General features: G+C 45.0%; 1 protein-coding gene across 4 annotated transcripts in view; it reads right to left on the bottom strand.

Moving 5' to 3' along the window:
- LOC110521188 (anoctamin-5) overlaps positions 1 to 21,834 on the bottom strand; it is a 79,999-nt gene that overhangs the window by 31,583 nt on the left and 26,582 nt on the right. For all 4 annotated transcript variants that reach the window (XM_090231005.1, XM_090231006.1, XM_090231004.1 and 1 more), the window contains 5 exons: positions 7,774 to 7,881; positions 4,758 to 4,826; positions 2,107 to 2,229; positions 1,082 to 1,243; positions 207 to 326 (listed from right to left, as the gene is read on the bottom strand). In XM_090231005.1, the coding sequence (XP_090087131.1) occupies positions 207 to 326; positions 1,082 to 1,243; positions 2,107 to 2,229; positions 4,758 to 4,826; positions 7,774 to 7,881 (582 nt within the window). The remainder of the gene's footprint in view (positions 1 to 206; positions 327 to 1,081; positions 1,244 to 2,106; positions 2,230 to 4,757; positions 4,827 to 7,773; positions 7,882 to 21,834) is intronic.

The following is a 21,834-nucleotide window of genomic DNA, read 5'->3' as shown; positions in this document are numbered from 1 at the left end:
CAGATGAACTCATCTTTATGTCTCTGCGCATTGGCTCGCCGAAAACTACCTTCGAAGTCATTTATACCTCACACACACTATGCCTTTAACGACTTCACAGATACTCAATGGCACATGTGCATACCATTAGGCCCAGCAAGAGCCCAGAGGGCAACGCCGTTTTAGCCAGCTAGAAGAAAGGTCACTGTTATACGGTAGCTTCTTACATCATGTAGTGGGAAGGCAGCCCCGTAGGTTCCGTTGTTGAGCAGGCGCTTGATGCCCTTCTTGTTCTTGTCATCACTGTCCTCCTTGTAGTACGCACAGCGGGCCAGGATATAGTACACCTGGAGGAGGAGAGGTGAAAGGTCATTTAGTACACCTGGAGGAGGAGGAGAGGTGAAAGGTAATTTAGTACACCTGGAGGAGGAGAGGTGAAAGGTAATTTAGTACACCTGGAGGAGGAGAGGTGAAAGGTAATTTAGTACACCTGGAGGAGGAGAGGTGAAAGGTAATTTAGTACACCTGGAGGAGGAGAGGGGAAAGGTAATTTAGTACACCTGGAGGAGGAGAGGGGAAAGGTAATTTAGTACACCTGGAGGAGGAGAAGTGAAAGGTAATTTAGTACACCTGGGGGAGGAGAGGAGGAAAGGTCATTTAGAACACCTGGAGGAGGAGAGGTGAAAGGTCATTTAGTACACCTGGAGGAGGAGAGGTGAAAGGTAATTTAGTACACCTGGAGGAGGAGAGGTGAAAGGTAATTTAGTACACCTGGAGGAGGAGAGGTGAAAGGTAATTTAGTACACCTGGAGGAGGAGAGGTGAATAGTCATTTAGTACACCTGGAGGAGGAGAGGTGAAAGGTCATTTAGTACACCTGGAGGTGCTCCTATAATAAACCCTAATGACAGTCCACTTAATGCTCCTATAATAAACCCTAATGACGATCCACCTGATGCCCCTATAATAAACCCTAATGACGATCCACCTGATGCTCCTATAATAAACCCTAATGACGATCCACCTGATGCTCCTATAATAAACCCTAATGACGATCCACCTGATGCTCCTGTAATAAACCCTAATAACGGTGCAGTACTTACTATCCTGTTGCGGACAGAGGGAGGGAAGAAGGTCTCCTTGTCATCGATAAGGAAGAAGTCAATCTTTTCCTTGTTGAAGGGTGAGGTGAAGTAGTCTGGTTCAGGATTCATAATGTGGTTCGGTAGACGGAAGGGAGTGAACAGCCAGTTCATGGGAATGTCCTGGTGGAAGAGGAGACTTTAAGAATGGGAATCTTTATCACATTCACACATTTATTTACATTCCTATCCTGAGGGCTAGTTTTACATTCTTATCCTGAGTACTAGTTTTACATTCTTATCCTGAGTGATAGTTTTACATTCTTATCCTGAGTACTAGTTTTACATTCCTATCCTGAGTGCTAGTTTTACATTCTTATCCTGAGTGCTAGTTTTACATTCTTATCCTGAGTACTAGTTTTACATTCTTATCCTGAGTACTAGTTTTACATTCTTATCCTGAGTGCTAGTTTTACATTCTTATCCTGAGTACTAGTTTAACATTCCTAGCCTGAGGGCTAGTTTTATATTCCTGAGTACTAGTTTTATATTCCTGAGTACTAGTTTTACATTCCTGAGTACTAGTTTTATATTCCTAACCTGAGTACTAGATTTACATTCCTATCCTGAGTACTAGATTTACATTCCTATCCTGAGTACTAGATTTACATTCCTATCCTGAGTACTAGTTTTATATTCCTGAGTACTAGTTCTATATTCCTGAGTACTAGATTTACATTCCTATCCTGAGTACTAGATTTACATTCCTATCCTGAGTACTAGATTTACATTCCTATCCTGAGTACTAGATTTACATTCCTAGCCTGAGTACTGGTTTTACATTCCTACTGAAGCGTGATGGCCAATTGTGTTTGGCTTGACAATGAAAGCAATGGAGTTAGCAAGAGCACAAACAGATCTTCCCTACAGTCTACGGAAATTTGTCCTGACAAGATTTTTCCTTTCAGTTTTGCGATTCGAACCGGGAACCCTCTGGTTGCTGGCTCGCCTCTCTAACCACTAGGATACCCGGCTGCCTACTGTACCTTGTGGGCGGGGATGTCGTTGGCCTTGAAGGGAACCTTGATCTTGAGGACATCGGCATAGGTGGCTAGCACATCCCATGGAGTGTGGATCTTCACATAGTATGTCTTACCATCATCTGACTCCTGATTGGAGGAGAGAAATGGAGAGATGAATGGAGAGATGTGGAGATGGTGAATTGGAGAGATGGTGTGATGGTGAGATGGAGACGAAGAGATATGGAGATTTGGAAAGATGGTAGGATGGTGACATGGTGAGATGTGGAGATGGAGAGATCAAGAGATGTGAAGATGGTGGGGTGGAGAGATGGGGTGATGTGGAGATGGAGAGATGGAGAGATGGAGAAATGGTGAGATGTGAAGATGGTGAGATGGAGAGATGGAGAGATGTGAAGATGGGGAGTTGTGGAGATGGGGAGATGTGGAGATGGAGAGATGGAGAGATGGAGAAATTGTGAGATGTGAAGATGGGGAGTTGTGGAGATGGGGAGATGTGGAGATGGAGAGATGGAGAAATGGTGAGATGTGAAGATGGTGAGATGGAGAGATGTGAAGTTGGGGAGATGGAGAGATGGAGAGATGGAGAAATGGTGAGATGTGAAGATGGTGAGATGGAGAGATGGAGAGATGTGAAGATGGGGAGTTGTGGAGATGGGGAGATGTGGAGATGGAGAGATGGAGAAATGGTGAGATGTGAAGATGGGGAGTTGTGGAGATGGGGAGATGTGGAGATGGAGAGATGGAGAAATGGTGAGATGTGAAGATGGTGAGATGGAGAGATGGAGAGATGTGAAGATGGGGAGTTGGGGAGATGTGCAGATGGAGAGATGGAGAGATGTGGAGATGGAGAGATGTGGAGATGGAGAGATGGAGAGATGTGGAGATGTGGAGATGGAGAGATGTGGAGATGGGGAGATGTGCAGATGGAGAGATGGAGAGATGTGGAGATGGAGAGATGGAGAGATGGAGAAATGTGGAGAGATTGAGAGATGGAGAGATGGAGAAATGTGGAGATGGAGAGATGTGGAGATGGAGAGATGGGGAGATGGAGAGATGTGGAGATGGAGAGATGGGGAGATGTGGAGATGGAGAGATGGGGAGATGGAGAAATGTGGAGAGATTGAGAGATGGAGAGATGGAGAAATGTGGAGATGGAGAGATGTGGAGATGGAGAGATGGAGAGATGTGGAGAGATGGGGAGATGGAGAGATGTGGAGATGGAGAGATGGCGAAATTGACCGACACAGAAACAGACAGAGAAATAGGTAGATAATTAGACCAGAGAAACAGGCAGAGAATTAGACCAGAGAAACAGGCAGAGAAACAGGCAGAGAAATAGACCAGAGAAACAGACAGAGAAATAGGCAGATAAATAGACCAGAGAAACAGGCAGAGAATTAGACCAGAGAAACAGGCAGAGAATTAGACCAGAGAAACAGGCACAGAAACAGGCAGATAAATAGACCAGAGAAACAGGCAGAGAATTAGACCAGAGAAAAAGGCACAGAAACAGGCAGATAAATAGACCAGAGAAACAGGCAGAGAATTAGACCAGAGAAACAGGCAGAGAAACAGGCAGATAAATAGACCAGAGAAACAGGCAGAGAAACAAAGACAGACAAAGATAGACAGACATAGTCATATCAGTTTCATTATATGGTTACTCAAGGACAATCAAGTTCTGTCCCAATAGCAGAATTGAGCTACTTGCACTACCACAAACAAGCCATTTTCCTGAACTGTGCTGTGATGTTGTCTATTTATCTACCTACCCCGGGTGGTGAGAAACAGTAATGGTATCCCCCAATACAAAAACAGAACAGTCTGTCCCTGTATGGTCCAATGGTGTTATTCACTAACCTGGTCCCAGATCAGTTCATGCTACGTTACTAACTTCTATGGTCCAATGGTGTTATTCACTAACCTGGTCCCAGATCAGTTCATGCTGCGTTACTAACTTCTATGGTCCAATGGTGTTATTCACTAACCTGGTCCCAGATCAGTTTATTCTACGTTACTAACTTCTATGGTCCAATGGTGTTATTCACTAACCTGGTCCCAGATCAGTTTATGCTACGTTACTAACTTCTATGGTCCAATGGTGTTAGCAACACAGCACAAACAAATCTAAGACCAGGGTATTTAGTTATTCACCATAACTTGGTTATATCTAACTGAATGAACCTTCAGAGCAGGAATCTCACCATAACTTGGTAATATCTAACTGAATGAACCTTCAGAGCAGGAATCTCACCATAACTTGGTTATATCTAACTGAATGAACCTTCAGAGCAGGAATCTCACCATAACTTGGTTATATCTAACTGAATGAACCTTCAGAGCAGGAATCTCACCATAACTTGGTTATATCTAACTGAATGAACCTTCAGAGCAGGAATCTCACCATAACTTGGTAATATCTAACTGAATGAACCTTCAGAGCATCAATCTCACCATAACTTGGTCATATCTAACTGAATGAATCTTCAGAGCAGGAATCTCACCATAACTTGGTAATATCTAACTGAATGAATCTTCAGAGCAGGAATCTCACCATAACTTGGTAATATCTAACTGAATGAATCTTCAGAGCAGGAATCTCACCATAACTTGGTAATATCTAACTGAATGAACCTTCAGAGCAGGAATCTCACCGATTGATCCTCTGTCTCCAGCTCCAGACCTGCCTTCTGTAGGTTAGCTTCGTACTCCTTCCGCCTCTCCTGTTGAGAAACACAACGATAAAGGAGAGGAACTTAACAACTAGCAACGGTCATCGAAATTGTTAAAAGGTTTTTAAAACAACTCTAATAAATGTAATAGTTAGAAGACACCTATCTAAAAAAATATATATATTGTTTCCAAGATCAGACATAATGTCACTATAATCCCAGTGTTAATTTTCATACATTTTCTTTCATTTCAGCGAATCTAATTTTAACTGTATTCAATTAGAACTTTTTTTTTCTTTTTTCAATCCCACAAAAAAATGTACACCCATCAAAATAAAAGTCATCTTTCTACTCTTTCTTGCGATGTAAGTGTGGAGAAGGTGCGTTAAATCCCTAAGTTTTAGCGTTCATACAGACTCAACTGAAAGACAGTGTATCCCATTGAGCCCATGTCAGCCATTAGCGGCGTGTGTGTGACAGGTCGTTGCGAACATCTCCGCGGTGGTGACGTTAACGGGGGGGGGGAAAACATCAGGCACAAGCATAAAAGAGTCGGGAAGAGTCAAAGGAAAGCAATCAATCCCAGCCAGATTTAAAGTGATAAGTGGATTTTGCATCCCTCAAACACAGCAAATACTGCTGAAAAAGACAGACCCTCAGGTGGGCGGGGCATGCGCGTTGCTATAGAAACACACGGTAATGGGGAGTTGATCTGTTTTGGCACTAGAAATACAACTTCCTCCATCAATTTCACTGCTTCGTCATCTGCATTTATCATACAGGAAGAGGGCCTCAACTTTCCTGTTACCACACATCCAACTATAACATTCTAGGAAATAGTGACTGTGTTTGTGTCTGTGTCTGTGTGACAGTCCCTGTCCAGGCCTAGGGTCAGTATTGGTGGGCAGTGAGTGTGGTGACTGAGTGTGAGGTTCAGAACAGACAGACACAGCAGAGCTCTGCGTTATATTGGCATTGAACATGTCACCCTCCCTAGGAGAGGGGGTGACCTTGATCATTTATTGTTAAAACGAGAGGCTGCCTGGATCTTTAACTTAAAGACTCTTGCTCCCTTCGGTCTCAACGTAGACTTTGATCTGAAGCCATTCTTGTGATTATTGTGACTTTGCCATTGTAATTGTTTGTAAGCTTGTGTAGTCAAATTAATCTATGATCGTTTGCTATCCATTTGTATTTTTTGTATGCTGCTCTTTCTATGCCATTTTAATATTTGAGAAATTAACCAATGATATTAGGCCGCTCGTGGCCATGATTACAGACACCTGTGTGTCTTGACACTATATAAACGAGTCATCCCGCAGTGTTTGTGATTATACCCTGATGAAGACAGCTTGGCTGTCGAAACGTTGGTAATTTAAAAGTTTTGCATCTGAGCTCCTGGAGTGTGAGGCTCTCCTTTATTTCCAAGTGTTCTACTCCGTTAGCCAGCACCTCTCCTAAATAGGTGTGCGTTTCTTTCTCTTTTTTTTCTACACACAGCAAAGCTGACAGGCCTCCCAGCCATGAAGTGACAGTAACAACAAGGTGTTAGAGCTAACACTCCTGTACCAGACACACTGGACCATTCACTCTGTAGCTACTAGTCCCTGGGCTAGCTGCATCCAAACACACAGTCTGTAGCTACTAGTCTCTGGGCTAGCTGCATCCAAACACACAGTCTGTAGCTACTAGTCCCTGGGCTAGCTGCATCCACCATCCAGTCTGTAGCTACTAGTCCCTGGGCTAGCTGCATCCAAACACACAGTCTGTAGCTACTAGTCCCTGGGCTAGCTGCATCCAAACACACAGTCTGTAGCTACTAGTCCCTGGGCTAGCTGCATCCACCATCCAGTCTGTAGCTACTAGTCCCTGGGCTAGCTGCATCCAAACACACAGTCTGTAGCTACTAGTCCCTGGGCTAGCTGCATCCACCATACAGTGTAGCTACTAGTCCCTGGGCTAGCTGCATCCACCATACAGTGTGAAGCTACTGACCAGGCCAGCCCAGTAGCCAAACATACAGTCTGAAGCTACTGACCAGGCCAGCCCATTAGCCAAACATACTGTCTGAAGCTACTGACCAGGTCACTCCAGTAACCTAACATACGGCTTGAAGCTACTGACCAGGCCAGTCCAGTAGCCTAACATACAGTCTGAAGCTACTGACCAGGCCAGCCCAGTAGCCAAACATACAGTCTGAAGCTACTGACCAGGCCAGCACAGTAGCCTATCATATGGGGACAAGGGAGGGCCGTTCAAACTGTGTCACAGTTCACACAGCATGTAAATACTACTCAAACATACTTTGCACTCAAAATACACTAAAAATAACTATTTAACCAAGTAAACTAAGTGTCAATTCAAGGCTAACGCAAAAGCAAGGCTGATGATAAGGACACTCCATTCCATGGGGCTGGCTAGGAATCAGGAATCATAGCTACTGCAACTTATCTCTAGAATATTCAAGGGAAAAATCCACTCAAAAACGACATTTTGGTCGTTTTTTTTTCATTAGTCCATACAGTTCATAATGTTTTTCATGTTGGCGGTCAAGTGTTCAAGATATTGGACTTTGAAGGATCAAAGTGCCACTGGCCATTTCCCCTTTAACACTATCAACAAAGTCAGTGATATTATGAACAGCTTGGCAAGAGAAGACTAGCTGCGACTGACAACTGACTATGTAGTACAGTATTCTTCTATTACTGACTCACACTGTATAACTGTAGTATTGCCAAATACTAGTCATGTAGCCTGGTTAAATCAAACTGAAGGCTAAACTCACAATGGAACGGAACATTCAGTCAGGTTTACCCCAGGCTAAGTAGTACAGTGCTCAGAAACCAGTCTCACTTTGAATTACAGTACAATTACAGATTACAGTACATTGAAAAACTTGTGATAACTAGTAAATAGCGAATAACTATTTGACGTTATAGAAAAGGTAATAGCTACAGTAAGAGTGAGCACAGGTGTGTTTCTGAAGGTTGTATTTTACCTGCTTCCTCTCTCCGTCTCGGTCATCCACATAGGACAGGATGAAGTCAATCCTCCTCTTTCCATCACGGAAGAACACCGAGTCTTTACTCTGCTGATGCTTGTCAACCTGAGAGGAGACCGACAACACACACACACGCACGCACGCACGCACGCACGCACGCGTGCACACACACACACACACACACACACACACACACACACACACACACACACACACACACACACACACACACACACACACACACACACACACGTGGTCAGTTGAAATACACAGACGAAGCCCCGTATTCCCAGACACACATTAAAGTCCTTGACTGAAAAGCTTTATATCAATAGAGATGCTGTGTCTGTCTGGGAAGCCGGCGGCCCATAAGGTGCATCAGAACGAAGGACAGCCTTAGATGCATTCAGTAAGGTAGACAGTCTTCAGTTCACTCCTACTCAGTAGACGAGTACATTATTGAACACAGTCAAGGCTCTGAGCCACTCATCCAAAGCACAGCAACGCCACTGCAAATCAATCCATATACTGTCACTGTAACTCGATACATCGATGCCACGATGGAGAATCACACACAGCAACACAGTATTACCTCTCGGCCGTAGAGGTCGGACGACATGCAAGGAGCAAGAGCAACGCAATTCAATTTCAACCATGGCTTAGAGTGGAACTGACAGCGTTTTAACTACTTTGCAGATATGAAGAAAAAAAAAACAGACAATCATAATATCAGTAAAAAAATATATATATATCAAATTTATTTGATTAAATTTCAGTTTATGCTACAAAACTAGCTTTATAAAGAGTTTTTAAAAATAGGGTAAATTTGACTAACATTCCATGAAGTACACTAAAGGCATTGTTGGCAGAATAGATGGATGCAGTTCAATACATGATTAATATAATTCACCAATACATTTCTTCCCAAAACATATTACTATTAGGTTGTAAATTGGGCCGGTAACCGAAAAGTTGCTGGATCGAATCCCCGAGCTGACAAGGTAAAAATGAGTCGTTCTTCCCCCTGAACAAGGCAGTTAACCCCACTGTTCCCCTGAACAAGGCAGTTAACCCACTGTTCCCCGGTAGGACGTCATTGTAAATAAGAATTTGTTCTTAACTGGCTTGCCTAGTTAAATAAAGGTTAAAAATAAATAAATCATTTCAATCCCAGCTGGCCTGGTACATTGTTTGCTGCCTGCATTCGGAATGTACTGTGTCAGTTTTAATGACTCAATCTTTTGGACAAAATCAGTTGAATGTAAGTAAGGCTGAGAATGTTATTACAATCAAACTAGCAAGGGTAATGATCACAACTCAGTCATAACGTCGCTAATAGGCTAGCGTATCTATTTATGCAGAAAGATAAAAACGCGTAGGCTAACGTTAGGTAGCTAGCTAGCTAGGAGGATCTCACGTGTGTGTGAGTGATTGACCTTCTCCCCTCATATCGTTTTTCGTTGGTCATAGTACACAGTTAGAGATGCAGGTGTCATTTGGTTAGTATTTTGGTGTAGCATATCTCTTGCGTTCGTAAATTTACTCTGGCTATCTTGTCACGCCCTGGCCTTAGTATTCTGTGTTTTCTTTATTATTGTGGTTAGGCCAGGGTGTGACATGGGTGATTGTCTTGTCTAGGGGTTTTGTAGATTGATGGGGTTGTGTTCAGTGTAGTATTCTAGGTAAGTCTATGGTTGCCTGGAGTGGTTCTCAATCAGAGACAGGTGTTTATCGTTGTCTCTGATTGGGAACCATATTTAGGCAGCCATATTCTTTGGGTATTTCGTGGGTGATTGTTTCCTGTCTCTGTGTTTTGCACCAGTTAGGACTGTTTTGGTTTTTTCCACATTTTCTTATTTTGTATATGTGTATTGTTCACGTTATCATCTTTATTAAAGATGTTCAACCATAACCACGCTGCATTTTGGTCCTCCTCTCCTTCCCAGGAAGAAAACCGTAACATGTCTACTCCGATTTCAGAGCACTCTCATCTGAGTGTACCAGAGTGCAGAATAACTGATGAATTTACGAAAGTGCAACACCCGCTGAATATGACCGGTGTCAGTAAACGTAGACAAAGAAAGTACTAGTTAGTCACCAACGCTCTCAGTAACATGTAAGCAGCCCAACCAGCTCTGCTACGGAAAGTAAAATGGTCGGAGTGAGGAGTTCTCTCATTTGTGTCTGGAAGTAGCTAATTAGAAAGCTAGACAACTCTAGCCAGTTAGCTTGGGTGCTTGGTTGGGACAAGCATGCATGATTGGCAGACATGCTGCACAGATAGACGAGTAGGCTACAATTCTCCATCGTTTATCAATTTAAGCAATTTTGACAGACAACTCTCTGAAAAAGTTTGAGAGAGTTTATCTAAGGTTTCTTTGTTATATTTTAGCTCATCGTGCTCTGGCTAACATTAGTTGATCTTGTTGTTGATGTCTATAACTGAGGGAGAGAGAGCCTACCTTTTCATGGTTGTTTGATCTGTAAAAGTTTACAAATGTAAGGGGACTACCGTGTTATGTACATATACAGTTCAAAGTGAATGAGGTCAGGGCCTACTGCCTGTAAACACACACAGTCCAGTTCAAAGTGAATGAGGTCAGGGCCTACTTCCTGTAAACACACACAGTCCAGTTCAAAGTGAATGAGGTCAGGGCCTACTTCCTGTAAACACACACAGTCCAGTTCAAAGTGAATGAGGTCAGGGCCTACTTCTCGAAAACACACACAATCCAGTTCAAAGTGAATGAGGTCAGGGCCTACTTCCTGTAAACACACACAGTCCAGTTCAAAGTGAATGAGGTCAGGGCCTACTTCCTGTAAACACACACAGTCCAGTTCAAAGTGAATGAGGTCAGGGCCTACTTCCTGTAAACACACACAGTCCAGTTCAAAGTGAATGAGGTCAGGGCCTACTTCCTGTAAACACGCACAGTCCAGTTCAAAGTGAATGAGGTCAGGGCCTACTTCCTGTAAACACACACAGTCCAGTTCAAAGTGAATGAGGTCAGGGCCTACTTCCTGTAAACACACACAGTCCAGTTCAAAGTGAATGAGGTCAGGGCCTACTTCCTGTAAACACACACAGTCCAGTTCAAAGTGAATGAGGTCAGGGCCTACTTCTTGAAAACACACACAATCCAGTTCAAAGTGAATGAGGTCAGGGCCTACTGCCTGTAAACACACAGTCCAGTTCAAAGTGAATGATGGCAGACCCTACTGCCTGTAAACACACAGTCCAGTTTAAGTGAATGAGGTCAGGGTCTACTTCCTGTAAACACACACAGTCCAGTTCAAAGTGAATGAGGTCAGGGCCTACTTCCTGTAAACACACACAGTCCAGTTCAAAGTGAATGAGGTCAGGGCCTACTTCCTGTAAACACACACAGTCCAGTTCAAAGTGAATGATGGATGGTCTGTGTGGCAAATGGCTTGTTTATATACTGGGAAAAGTACATATAAGGAAATCAGCCAATTAAATACAATTCATTAGGCCCTAAGCTACGGATTTCCCACGACTGGGTAGGGTTTCAGCCATGGGTGGGCCTTGGAGGGCATAGGCCCACCGACTTGGCAGCCAGGCCCACCCACTGGCCAATCAGAATGAGTTTGGTTTCCCCCTCGGTCTTGGTACAAAACAGATATTTTGATTAGGTTTTATTTACTGAAGTGTCTATTAGTTGTCTATTAAACACACTGCCGCTTTCACACTCTTTATTGCTATAGAATGTTCACATTGCCTTAGTATACCCTTCCAGCCATTACAATGAGCCTGTCCTCCTGTACCTCTGCCCACCAGCCTCCTCTGATATCCCGGTGCATCCAGCCTGGCCCTAGCCTGATCCCAGATCTGTTTGTGCTGTCTTGCCAGATAGACTGCAATTAGATCTAGGTTCAGGCTGATATGGTCTCGACCTTTAAACTCTAAACGTACTTCCATTGTATTTTCTTATTTAGAGCACCGTTTTTGAAACTCTGCCTTTGGGTAACTGAATGACCACTCCCCCCCCCCCCAGAGGAGATGCCAGCCATGTTGCCTAAGCACTGCAGCCTCGGCAGCGGTAGGCTACAGCCTGCAGAGGAAGAAATAGCCTGCTCTGACTCACACACAGGAAGGAGTGCCCCATTGAGAAAGAGGAGACCTGTTCCCTGTCATTGCTGGTACATCTGTTCACATGAACCTATAAATAACTAAGCAACTGAACCACATAATGCTAGAGTTGGCCGTACTAACACAGCTACAGTCTGGATCACATGCTAATAGAATTGGCACAACAAACATCCTGGACACAAACGCCCAGCCAACACACTGGACACAAACGTCCAGCCAACACACTGGACACAAACGTCCAGCCAACACACTGGACACAAACGTCCAGCCAACACACTGGATATAGACACACTGGACACAAACGTCCAGCCAACACACTGGACACAAACGTCCAGCCAACACACTGGAAAAAGACACACTGGACAAAGACGCCCAGCCAACACACTGGGTATAGACGCACTGGACAAAGACATCCAGCCAACACACTGGATATAGACGACCAGCCAACACACTGGATATAGACACACTGGACACAGACGTCCAGCCAACACACTGGACAAAGACATCCAGCCAACACACTGGATATAGACGACCAGTCAACACACTGGATATAGACGACCAGCCAACACACTGAACACACTGGATATAGACACACTGGATATAGACGACCAGTCAACACACTGGATATAGACGACCAGTCAACACACTGGATATAGACGACCAGCCAACACACTGGATATAGACGACCAGCCAACACACTGGATATAGACGACCAGCCAACACACTGGATATAGACACACTGGATATAGACAACCAGTCAACACACTGGATATAGACGACCAGCCAACACACTGGATATAGACGACCAGCCAACACACTGGATATAGACACACTGGATATAGACGACCAGCCAACACACTGGATATAGACGACCAGCCAACACACTGGACAAAGACGCCCAGCCAACACACTGGATATAGACACACTGGACAAAGACATCCAGCCAACACACTGGACACAAACGTCCAGCCAACACACTGGATATAGACACACTGGACAAAGACATCCAGCCAACACACTGGATATAGACGACCAGCCAACACACTGGATATAGACGACCAGCCAACACACTGGATATAGATGACCAGCCAACACACTGGATATAGACACACTGGACACAGACGTCCAGCCAACACACTGGACAAAGACATCCAGCCAACACACTGGATATAGACGACCAGCCAACACACTGGATATAGACGACCAGCCAACACACTGGATATAGACGACCAGCCAACACACTGGATATAGACGACCAGCCAACACACTGGATATAGACACACTGGATATAGACAACCAGTCAACACACTGGATATAGACGACCAGCCAACACACTGGATATAGACGACCAGCCAACACACTGGATATAGACACACTGGACAAAGACATCCAGCCAACACACTGGACACAAACGTCCAGCCAACACACTGGATATAGACACACTGGACAAAGACATCCAGCCAACACACTGGATATAGACGACCAGCCAACACACTGGATATAGACGACCAGCCAACACACTGGATATAGACGACCAGCCAACACACTGGATATAGACGACCAGCCAACACACTGGACATAGACGACCAGCCAACACACAGGATATAGACGACCAGCCAACACACTGGATATAGACGACCAGCCAACACACTGGACATAGACGACCAGCCAACACACTGGATATAGACGACCAGCCAACACACTGGACATAAACACACTGGACATAAACACACTGGACATAGACGACCAGCCAACACACTGGACATAAACACACTGGACATAGACGACCAGCCAACACACTGGACACAGACACACTGGACACAGACACACTGGACATAAACACACTGGACATAAACACACTGGACATAGACACACTGGACATAAACACACTGGACATAGACACACTGGACATAAACACACTGGACAAAGACACACTGGACATAGACACACTGGACATAAACACACTGGACATAAACACACTGGACATAGACACACTGGACATAAACACACTGGACATAGACACACTGGACATAAACACACTGGACATAAACACACTGGACATAAACACACTGGACATAAACACACTGGACATAAACACACTGGACATAGACGACCAGCCAACACACTGGATATAGACACACTGGACATAGACACACTGGACATAAACACACTGGACATAAACACACTGGACATAGACACACTGGACATAAACACACTGGACATAGACACACTGGACACAGACACACTGGACATAAACACACTGGACATAAACACACTGGACATAAACACACTGGACATAAACACACTGGACATAAACACACTGAACATAAACACACTGGACACAGACACACTGGACATAAACACACTGGACATAGACACACTGGACATAAACACACTGGACACAGACACACTGGACACAGACACACTGGACATAAACACACTGGACATAGACACACTGGACATAAACACACTGGACACAGACACACTGGACATTGACACACTGGACATAAACACACTGGACATAAACACACTGGACACAGACACACTGGACATAAACACACTGGACATAAACACACTGGACATAAACACACTGGACATAAACACACTGGACATAGACACACTGGACATAAACACACTGGACATAGACACACTGGACATAAACACACTGGACATAAACACACTGGACATAAACACACTGGACATAAACACACTGGACATAGACACACTGGACACAAACACACTGGATATAGACACACTGGACATAGACACACTGGACATAAACACACTGGACATAAACACACTGGACATAAACACACTGGACATAGGCGTCCTCTTTAGTCTACCCTCACAAACACAGTGATTCTGCCCTGTCCCAATAGATATGAATAGCATCCTCCTCATAGAGCCATAAACCTACTAGTCCCAGTCAACACATGGTGAAAACATCCTCTAGTACTCCTCACTCACACAAGAGTCCTCCTTGTCTGCTCCTTACAGTAGCCCTCTGGACAGGACAATCCTCACTGCTCATAGATTTACAGTAGCCCTCTGGACAGGACAATCCTCACTGCTCATATATTTACAGTAGCCCTCTGGACAGGACAATCCTCACTGCTCATAGATTTACAGGAGCCCTCTGGACAGGACAATCCTCACTGCTCATAGATTTACAGGAGCCCTCTGGACAGGACAATCCTCGCTGCTCATAGATTTACAGGAGCCCTCTGGACAGGACAATCCTCACTGCTCATAGATTTACAGTAGCCCTCTGGACAGGTCAATCCTCACTGCTCATAGATTTACAGTAGCTCTCTGGACAGGACAATCCTCACTGCTCATAGATTTACAGGAGCCCTCTGGACAGGACAATCCTCGCTGCTCATAGATTTACAGGAGCCCTCTGGACAGGACAATCCTCACTGCTCATATATTTACAGTAGCCCTCTGGACAGGACAATCCTCATTGCTCATAGATTTACAGGAGCCCTCTGGACAGGACAATCCTCACTGCTCATAGATTTACAGTAGCCCTCTGAACAGGACAATCCTCACTGCTCATAGATTTACAGGAGCCCTCTGGACAGGACAATCCTCACTGCTCATAGATTTACAGTAGCCCTCTGGACAGGACAATCCTCACTGCTCATAGATTTACAGTAGCCCTCTGGACAGGACAATCCTCACTGCTCATAGATTTACAGTAGCCCTCTGGACAGGACAATCCTCACTGCTCATAGATTTACAGTAGCTCTCTGGACAGGACAATCCTCACTGCTCATAGATTTACAGTAGCCCTCTGGACAGGACAATCCTCACTGCTCATAGATTTACAGGAGCCCTCTGGACAGGACAATCCTCACTGCTCATAGATTTACAGTAGCCCTCTGAACAGGACAATCCTCACTGCTCATAGATTTACAGGAGCCCTCTGGACAGGACAATCCTCACTGCTCATAGATTTACAGTCGCCCTCTGGACAGGACAATCCTCACTGCTCATAGATTTACAGTAGCTCTCTGGACAGGACAATCCTCGCTGCTCATAGATTTACAGTAGCCCTCTGGACAGGACAATCCTCACTGCTCATAGATTTACAGTAGCTCTCTGGACAGGACAATCCTCACTGCTCATAGATTTACAGTAGCTCTCTGGACAGGACAATCCTCGCTACTCATAGATTTACAGTAGCTCTCTGGACAGGACAATCCTCGCTGCTCATAGATTTACAGTAGCTCTCTGGACAGGACAATCCTCACTGCTCATAGATTTACAGGAGCCCTCTGGACAGGACAATCCTCGCTACTCATAGATTTACAGTAGCTCTCTGGACAGGACAATCCTCACTGCTCATAGATTTACAGTAGCCCTCTGGACAGGACAATCCTCACTGCTCATAGATTTACAGTAGCCCTCTGGACAGGACAATCCTCGCTGCTCATAGATTTACAGTAGCTCTCTGGACAGGACAATCCTCGCTGCTCATAGATTTACAGTAGCTCTCTGGACAGGACAATCCTCGCTGCTCATAGATTTACAGTAGCACAACAACAACCACTGGGCCAGGTAGTCCCCAGTCTCCCAGTCCCCCAGTACCCTGTCCCCCAGTCTCCCAGTCCCCCAGTACCCTGTCCCCCAGTCTCCCAGTCCCCCAGTCTTCCAGTCCCCCCAGTACCCAGTCCCCCAGTACCCCATCTCCCAGTCTCCCAGTCTCCACACCCTCTACCTCTTACAAACACATTGATTGATTGTTACCGTAGCTACAGTAAGAGGGGGAGGAGAGGAGAAGAAGAAGAGCACTTTACCTTTTAGGCCCGGGTTTGTTTTAGAATTCTTTGTGGATCTGTGTAATCTGAGGGAAATATGTGTTTATCAAAATATGGCCATACATTTGGCAGGAGGTTAGGAAGTGCAGCTCAGTTTCCACATCATTTTGTGGGCAGTGTGCACATAGCCTGTCTTCTCTTGAGAGCCATCAGCTGTGACTTCCACTATGTCTGTATCAGCTGTGAATTCCACTATGTCTGTATCAGCTGTGAATTCCAATATGTCTGTATCAGCTGTGAATTCCACTATGTCTGCATCAGCTGTGAATTCCAATATGTCTGTATCAGCTGTGAATTCCACTATGTCTGCATCAGCTGTGAATTCCAATATGTCTGCATGAGCTGTGAATTCCACTATGTCTGCATCAGCTGTGAATTCCACTATGTCTGCATCAGCTGTGAATTCCAATATGTCTGTATCAGCTGTGAATTCCACTATGTCTGCATCAGCTGTGACTTCCACTATGTCTGCATCTGCTGTGAATTCCAATATGTCTGCATGAGCTGTGAATTCCACTATGTCTGCATCAGCTGTGAATTCCACTATGTCTGCATCTGCTGTGAATTCCAATATGTCTGCATGAGCTGTGAATTCCACTATGTCTGCATCAGCTGTGAATTCCACTATGTCTGCATCTGCTGTGAATTCCAATATGTCTGCATCAGCTGTGAATTCCACTATGTCTGCATCAGCTGTGAATTCCACTATGTCTGCATCAGCTGTGAATTCCAATATGTCTGCATGAGCTGTGAATTCCACTATGTCTGCATCAGCTGTGAATTCCACTATGTCTGCATCAGCTGTGAATTCCACTATGTCTGCATCAGCTGTGAATTCCACTATGTCTGCATCAGCTGTGAATTCCAATATGTCTGCATCAGCTGTGAATTCCACTATGTCTGCATCAGCTGTGAATTCCACTATGTCTGCATCAGCTGTGAATTCCACTATGTCTGCATCAGCTGTGAATTCCACTATGTCTGCTTCAGCTGTGAATTCCACTATGTCTGCATCAGCTGTGAATTCCACTATGTCTGCATCAGCTGTGAATTCCAATATGTCTGCATCAGCTGTGAATTCCAATATGTCTGCATCAGCTGTGAATTCCACTATGTCTGCATCAGCTGTGAATTCCAATATGTCTGCATCAGCTGTGAATTCCAATATGTCTGCATCAGCTGTGAATTCCAATATGTCTGCATCAGCTGTGAATTCCAATATGTCTGTATCAGCTGTGAATTCCACTATGTCTGCATCAGCTGTGAATTCCAATATGTCTGCATCAGCTGTGACTTCCACTATGTCTGCATGAGCTGTGAATTCCAATATGTCTGCATCAGCTGAAAGGCAGCTGGGTCTTTTACACAGCCAGAGTGCTTTCTTCTGGGTGCAACACGGACGACGAGCCCCTAACACACTCATTTACTCTCTCCCTCTCTCCTTTACAACCTCACATACTCATACCTCCCCAGTCCAGTCACATCCTGGGACAAGCCCACACTCACTCAGACATCCAGAGGATGAAGGAGAGAGAGAGGAGAGAGGAGGGAGGGGAGAGAGAGAAGGGAGGGGAGAGAGGGGGGGCACAGAGTGAGCAGCAGAGATAGAGGATAGAGCCAGCAACAGGAGAGGGGAAGAGAGAGAGAGAGAGAGAGAGAGAGAGAGAGAGAGAGAGAGAGAGAGAGAGAGGAGGGGAAGAGAGAGAGAGGGAGAGCGACAGAGGAGAGAGAAAGAGAGAGAGAGAAAGAACAGAACCAGCTAGAGGACGGGAAGAGAGGGAGAGCGACAGAGGAGAGAGGCTGGGGAGGGAGAAAGAGAGAGAGAGGCAGAGGAGAGAGATAGGCAGAGGAGAGAGAGAGAGAGAGAGAGAGAGAGAGAGAGAGATGGTTTATTATCGATTTCACTTGCATATGTTTCCCATGTCAACAAAAGGGAAAATAAGCATAAATATGGGTTGTATTTACAATGGTGTGTGTTCTTCACTGGTTGCACTTTTCTCGTGGCAACAGGTCACAAATCTTGCTGCTGTGATGTCACACTGTGGAATTTCACCCAGTAGATATGGGAGTTTTTCAAATTTGGATTTGTTTTCGAATTCTTTGTGTGTCTGTGTAATCTGAGGGAAATATGTCTCTCTAATATGGTCATACATTGGGCAGGAGGTTAGGAAGTGCAGCTCAGTTTCCACCTCCTTTTGTGTGCAGTGTGCACATAGCCTGTCTTCTCTTGAGAGCCAGGTCTGCCTACGGCGGCCTTTCTCAATAGCAAGGCTATGCTCACTGAGTCTGTACGAGGTCAAAGCTTTCCTTAAGTTTGGGTCAGTCACAGTGGTCGGGTATTCTGTGGGCAGTGTGCACATATCTCTGTCTAACAATAAGCTATTCAAGGAGTCTGTAACTGATACTATTTTACACAATACAAACAACCTTAAGACCTGAAAATAACACTGGACAACAACGTACAGACAGCAGGCAGGTAGATAACACTGGACAACAACGTACAGACAGCAGGCAGGTAGATAACACTGGACACCTGTTCGCCAGGGGGAAAGATAACACTGGACACCTGTTCGCCAGGGGGAAAGATAACACTGGACACCTGTTCGCCAGGGGGAAAGATAACACTGGACACCTGTTCGCCAGGGGGAAAGATAACACTGGACACCTGTTCGCCAGGGGGAAAGATAACACTGGACACCTGTTACTGTATTTGACTGGTTCATGTGTCATTTCATTTACAGGAGAAGCCAGAGGAATGTCAACAAACCATCAGCTTGTAAAGAAAAAAAACAATCTACTATTCACTTGTCCCTTGGTCTTTAACCTTAACCCTTCAGCTTATCTATATCTATCTATATTATCTATGTTATCTATATCTATCTTATCTATCTTATCTATATCTATCTATCTTATCTATGTTATCTATATCTATCTTATCTATATCTATCTTATCTATATCATCTATCTTATCTATGTTATCTATATCTATCTTATCTATGTTATCTATATCTATCTTATCTATCTTATCTATATCTATCTATCTTATCTATCTTATCTATATCTATCTTATCTATATCTATCTTATCTATATCATCTATCTTATCTATGTTATCTATATCTATCTTATCTATATCTATCTTATCTATATCTATCTTATCTATATCATCTATCTTATCTATGTTATCTATATCTATCTTATCTATGTTATCTATATCTATCTTATCTATCTTATCTATATCTATCTATATTATCTATGTTATCTATATCTATCTTATCTATCTTATCTATATCTATATATCTTATCTATGTTATCTATATCTATCTTATCTATATCTATCTTATCTATATCATCTATCTTATCTATGTTATCTATATCTATCTTATCTATGTTATCTATATCTATCTTATCTATCTTATCTATATCTATCTTATCTATGTTATCTATATCTATCTTATCTATCTTATCTATATCTATCTTATCTATATCTATCTATCTTATCTATATCTATCTATCTTATCTATCTTATATATATATATATCTATCTTATCTATCTTATCTATATCTATCTATCTTATCTATGTTATCTATATCTATCTTATCTATATCTATCTATCTTATCTATGTTATCTATATCTATCTTATCTATATCTATCTTATCTATATCTATCTATCTTATCTATGTTATCTATATCTATCTTATCTATCTTATCTATATCTATCTTATCTATATCTATCTATCTTATCTAAGGTGGGAATCAATATGGTAGAAGCTCCACCCAGACATTTCAGTTCTGGGGACATGGAAGGGTTAGGGCCGAGGGGACGGGTTAGGGCCGAGGGGAAGGGGTTAGGGCGGAGGGGAAGGGGTTAGGGCCGAGGGGAAGGGGTTAGGGCAGAGAGGAAGGGGTTAGGGTCGAGGGGAAGGGGTTAGGGCAGAGAGGAAGGGGTTAGGGCCGAGGGGAAGGGGTTAGGGCCGTGAGGGGAAGGGGTTAGGGCCGTGAGGGGAAGGGGTTAGGGCCGTGAGGGGAAGGGGTTAGGGCCGAGGGGAAGGGGTTACGAGGGGAAGGGGTTAGGGCCGAGGGGAAGGGGTTAGGGCCGAGGGGAAGGGGTTAGGGCCAAGGGGAAGGGGTTAGGGCCGAGGGCAAGGGTTAGGGCCGTGAGGGGAAGGGGTTAGGGCGTGGGGAAGGGGTTAGGGCCGAGGGGAACGGGTTAGGGCCGAGGGGAAGGGTTAGGGCCGAGGGGAAGGGGTTAGGGCAGAGAGGAAGGGGTTAGGGCCGAGGGGAAGGGGTTAGGGCAGAGGGGAAGGGGTTAGGGCGGAGGGGAAGGGGTTAGGGCCGAGGGGAAGGGGTTAGGGCAGAGAGGAAGGGGTTAGGGCCGAGGGGAAGGGGTTAGGGCAGAGAGGAAGGGGTTAGGGCCGAGGGGAAGGGGTTAGGGCCGTGAGGGGAAGGGGTTAGGGCCGTGAGGGGAAGGGGTTAGGGCCGTGAGGGGAAGGGGTTAGGGCCGAGGGGAAGGGGTTACGAGGGGAAGGGGTTAGGGCCGAGGGGAAGGGGTTAGGGCCGAGGGGAAGGGGTTAGGGCCGAGGGGAAGGGGTTAGGGCCGAGGGCAAGGGTTAGGGCCGTGAGGGGAAGGGGTTAGGGCCGTGGGGAAGGGGTTAGGGCAGAGAGGAAGGGGTTAGGGCCGAGGGGAAGGGGTTAGGGCCGTGAGGGGAAGGGGTTAGGGCCGAGGGGAAGGGGTTAGGGCCGAGGGGAAGGGGTTAGGGCCGAGGGCAAGGGTTAGGGCCGTGAGGGGAAGGGGTTAGGGCCGTGAGGGGAAGGGGTTAGGGCCGAGGGGAAGGGGTTAGGGCCGAGGGGAAGGGGTTAGGGCCGAGGGGAAGGGTTAGGGCCCTTCCCCTAAGTCTCATGAAATGTAGGCCTACATTGAACACCACACATTGTCTGCTACTGTAGGCTGAATGATAGAACAGCTATTTTCAAGTTAAAATGTTATGGGATGCATTTTCTCCATTGTTTTTGAAGGTAGACCACTATGGTAGGCCTACATTATGATCAAATAGCCACTGTAGCCTTCTTGGCCACTGTTAAACCTGTAACCTAAAGCGCCTATAGCATCAGTGTTCACAGTAA

This window comes from Oncorhynchus mykiss, chromosome 4 (genome assembly GCF_057628025.1).
Source record: "Oncorhynchus mykiss isolate SJ-2025 chromosome 4, ASM5762802v1, whole genome shotgun sequence".
Lineage (NCBI taxonomy): Eukaryota > Metazoa > Chordata > Actinopteri > Salmoniformes > Salmonidae > Oncorhynchus > Oncorhynchus mykiss.
Note: the sequence above shows the minus strand (reverse complement) of the source record. Positions and strands in the feature narration are given on the sequence as shown.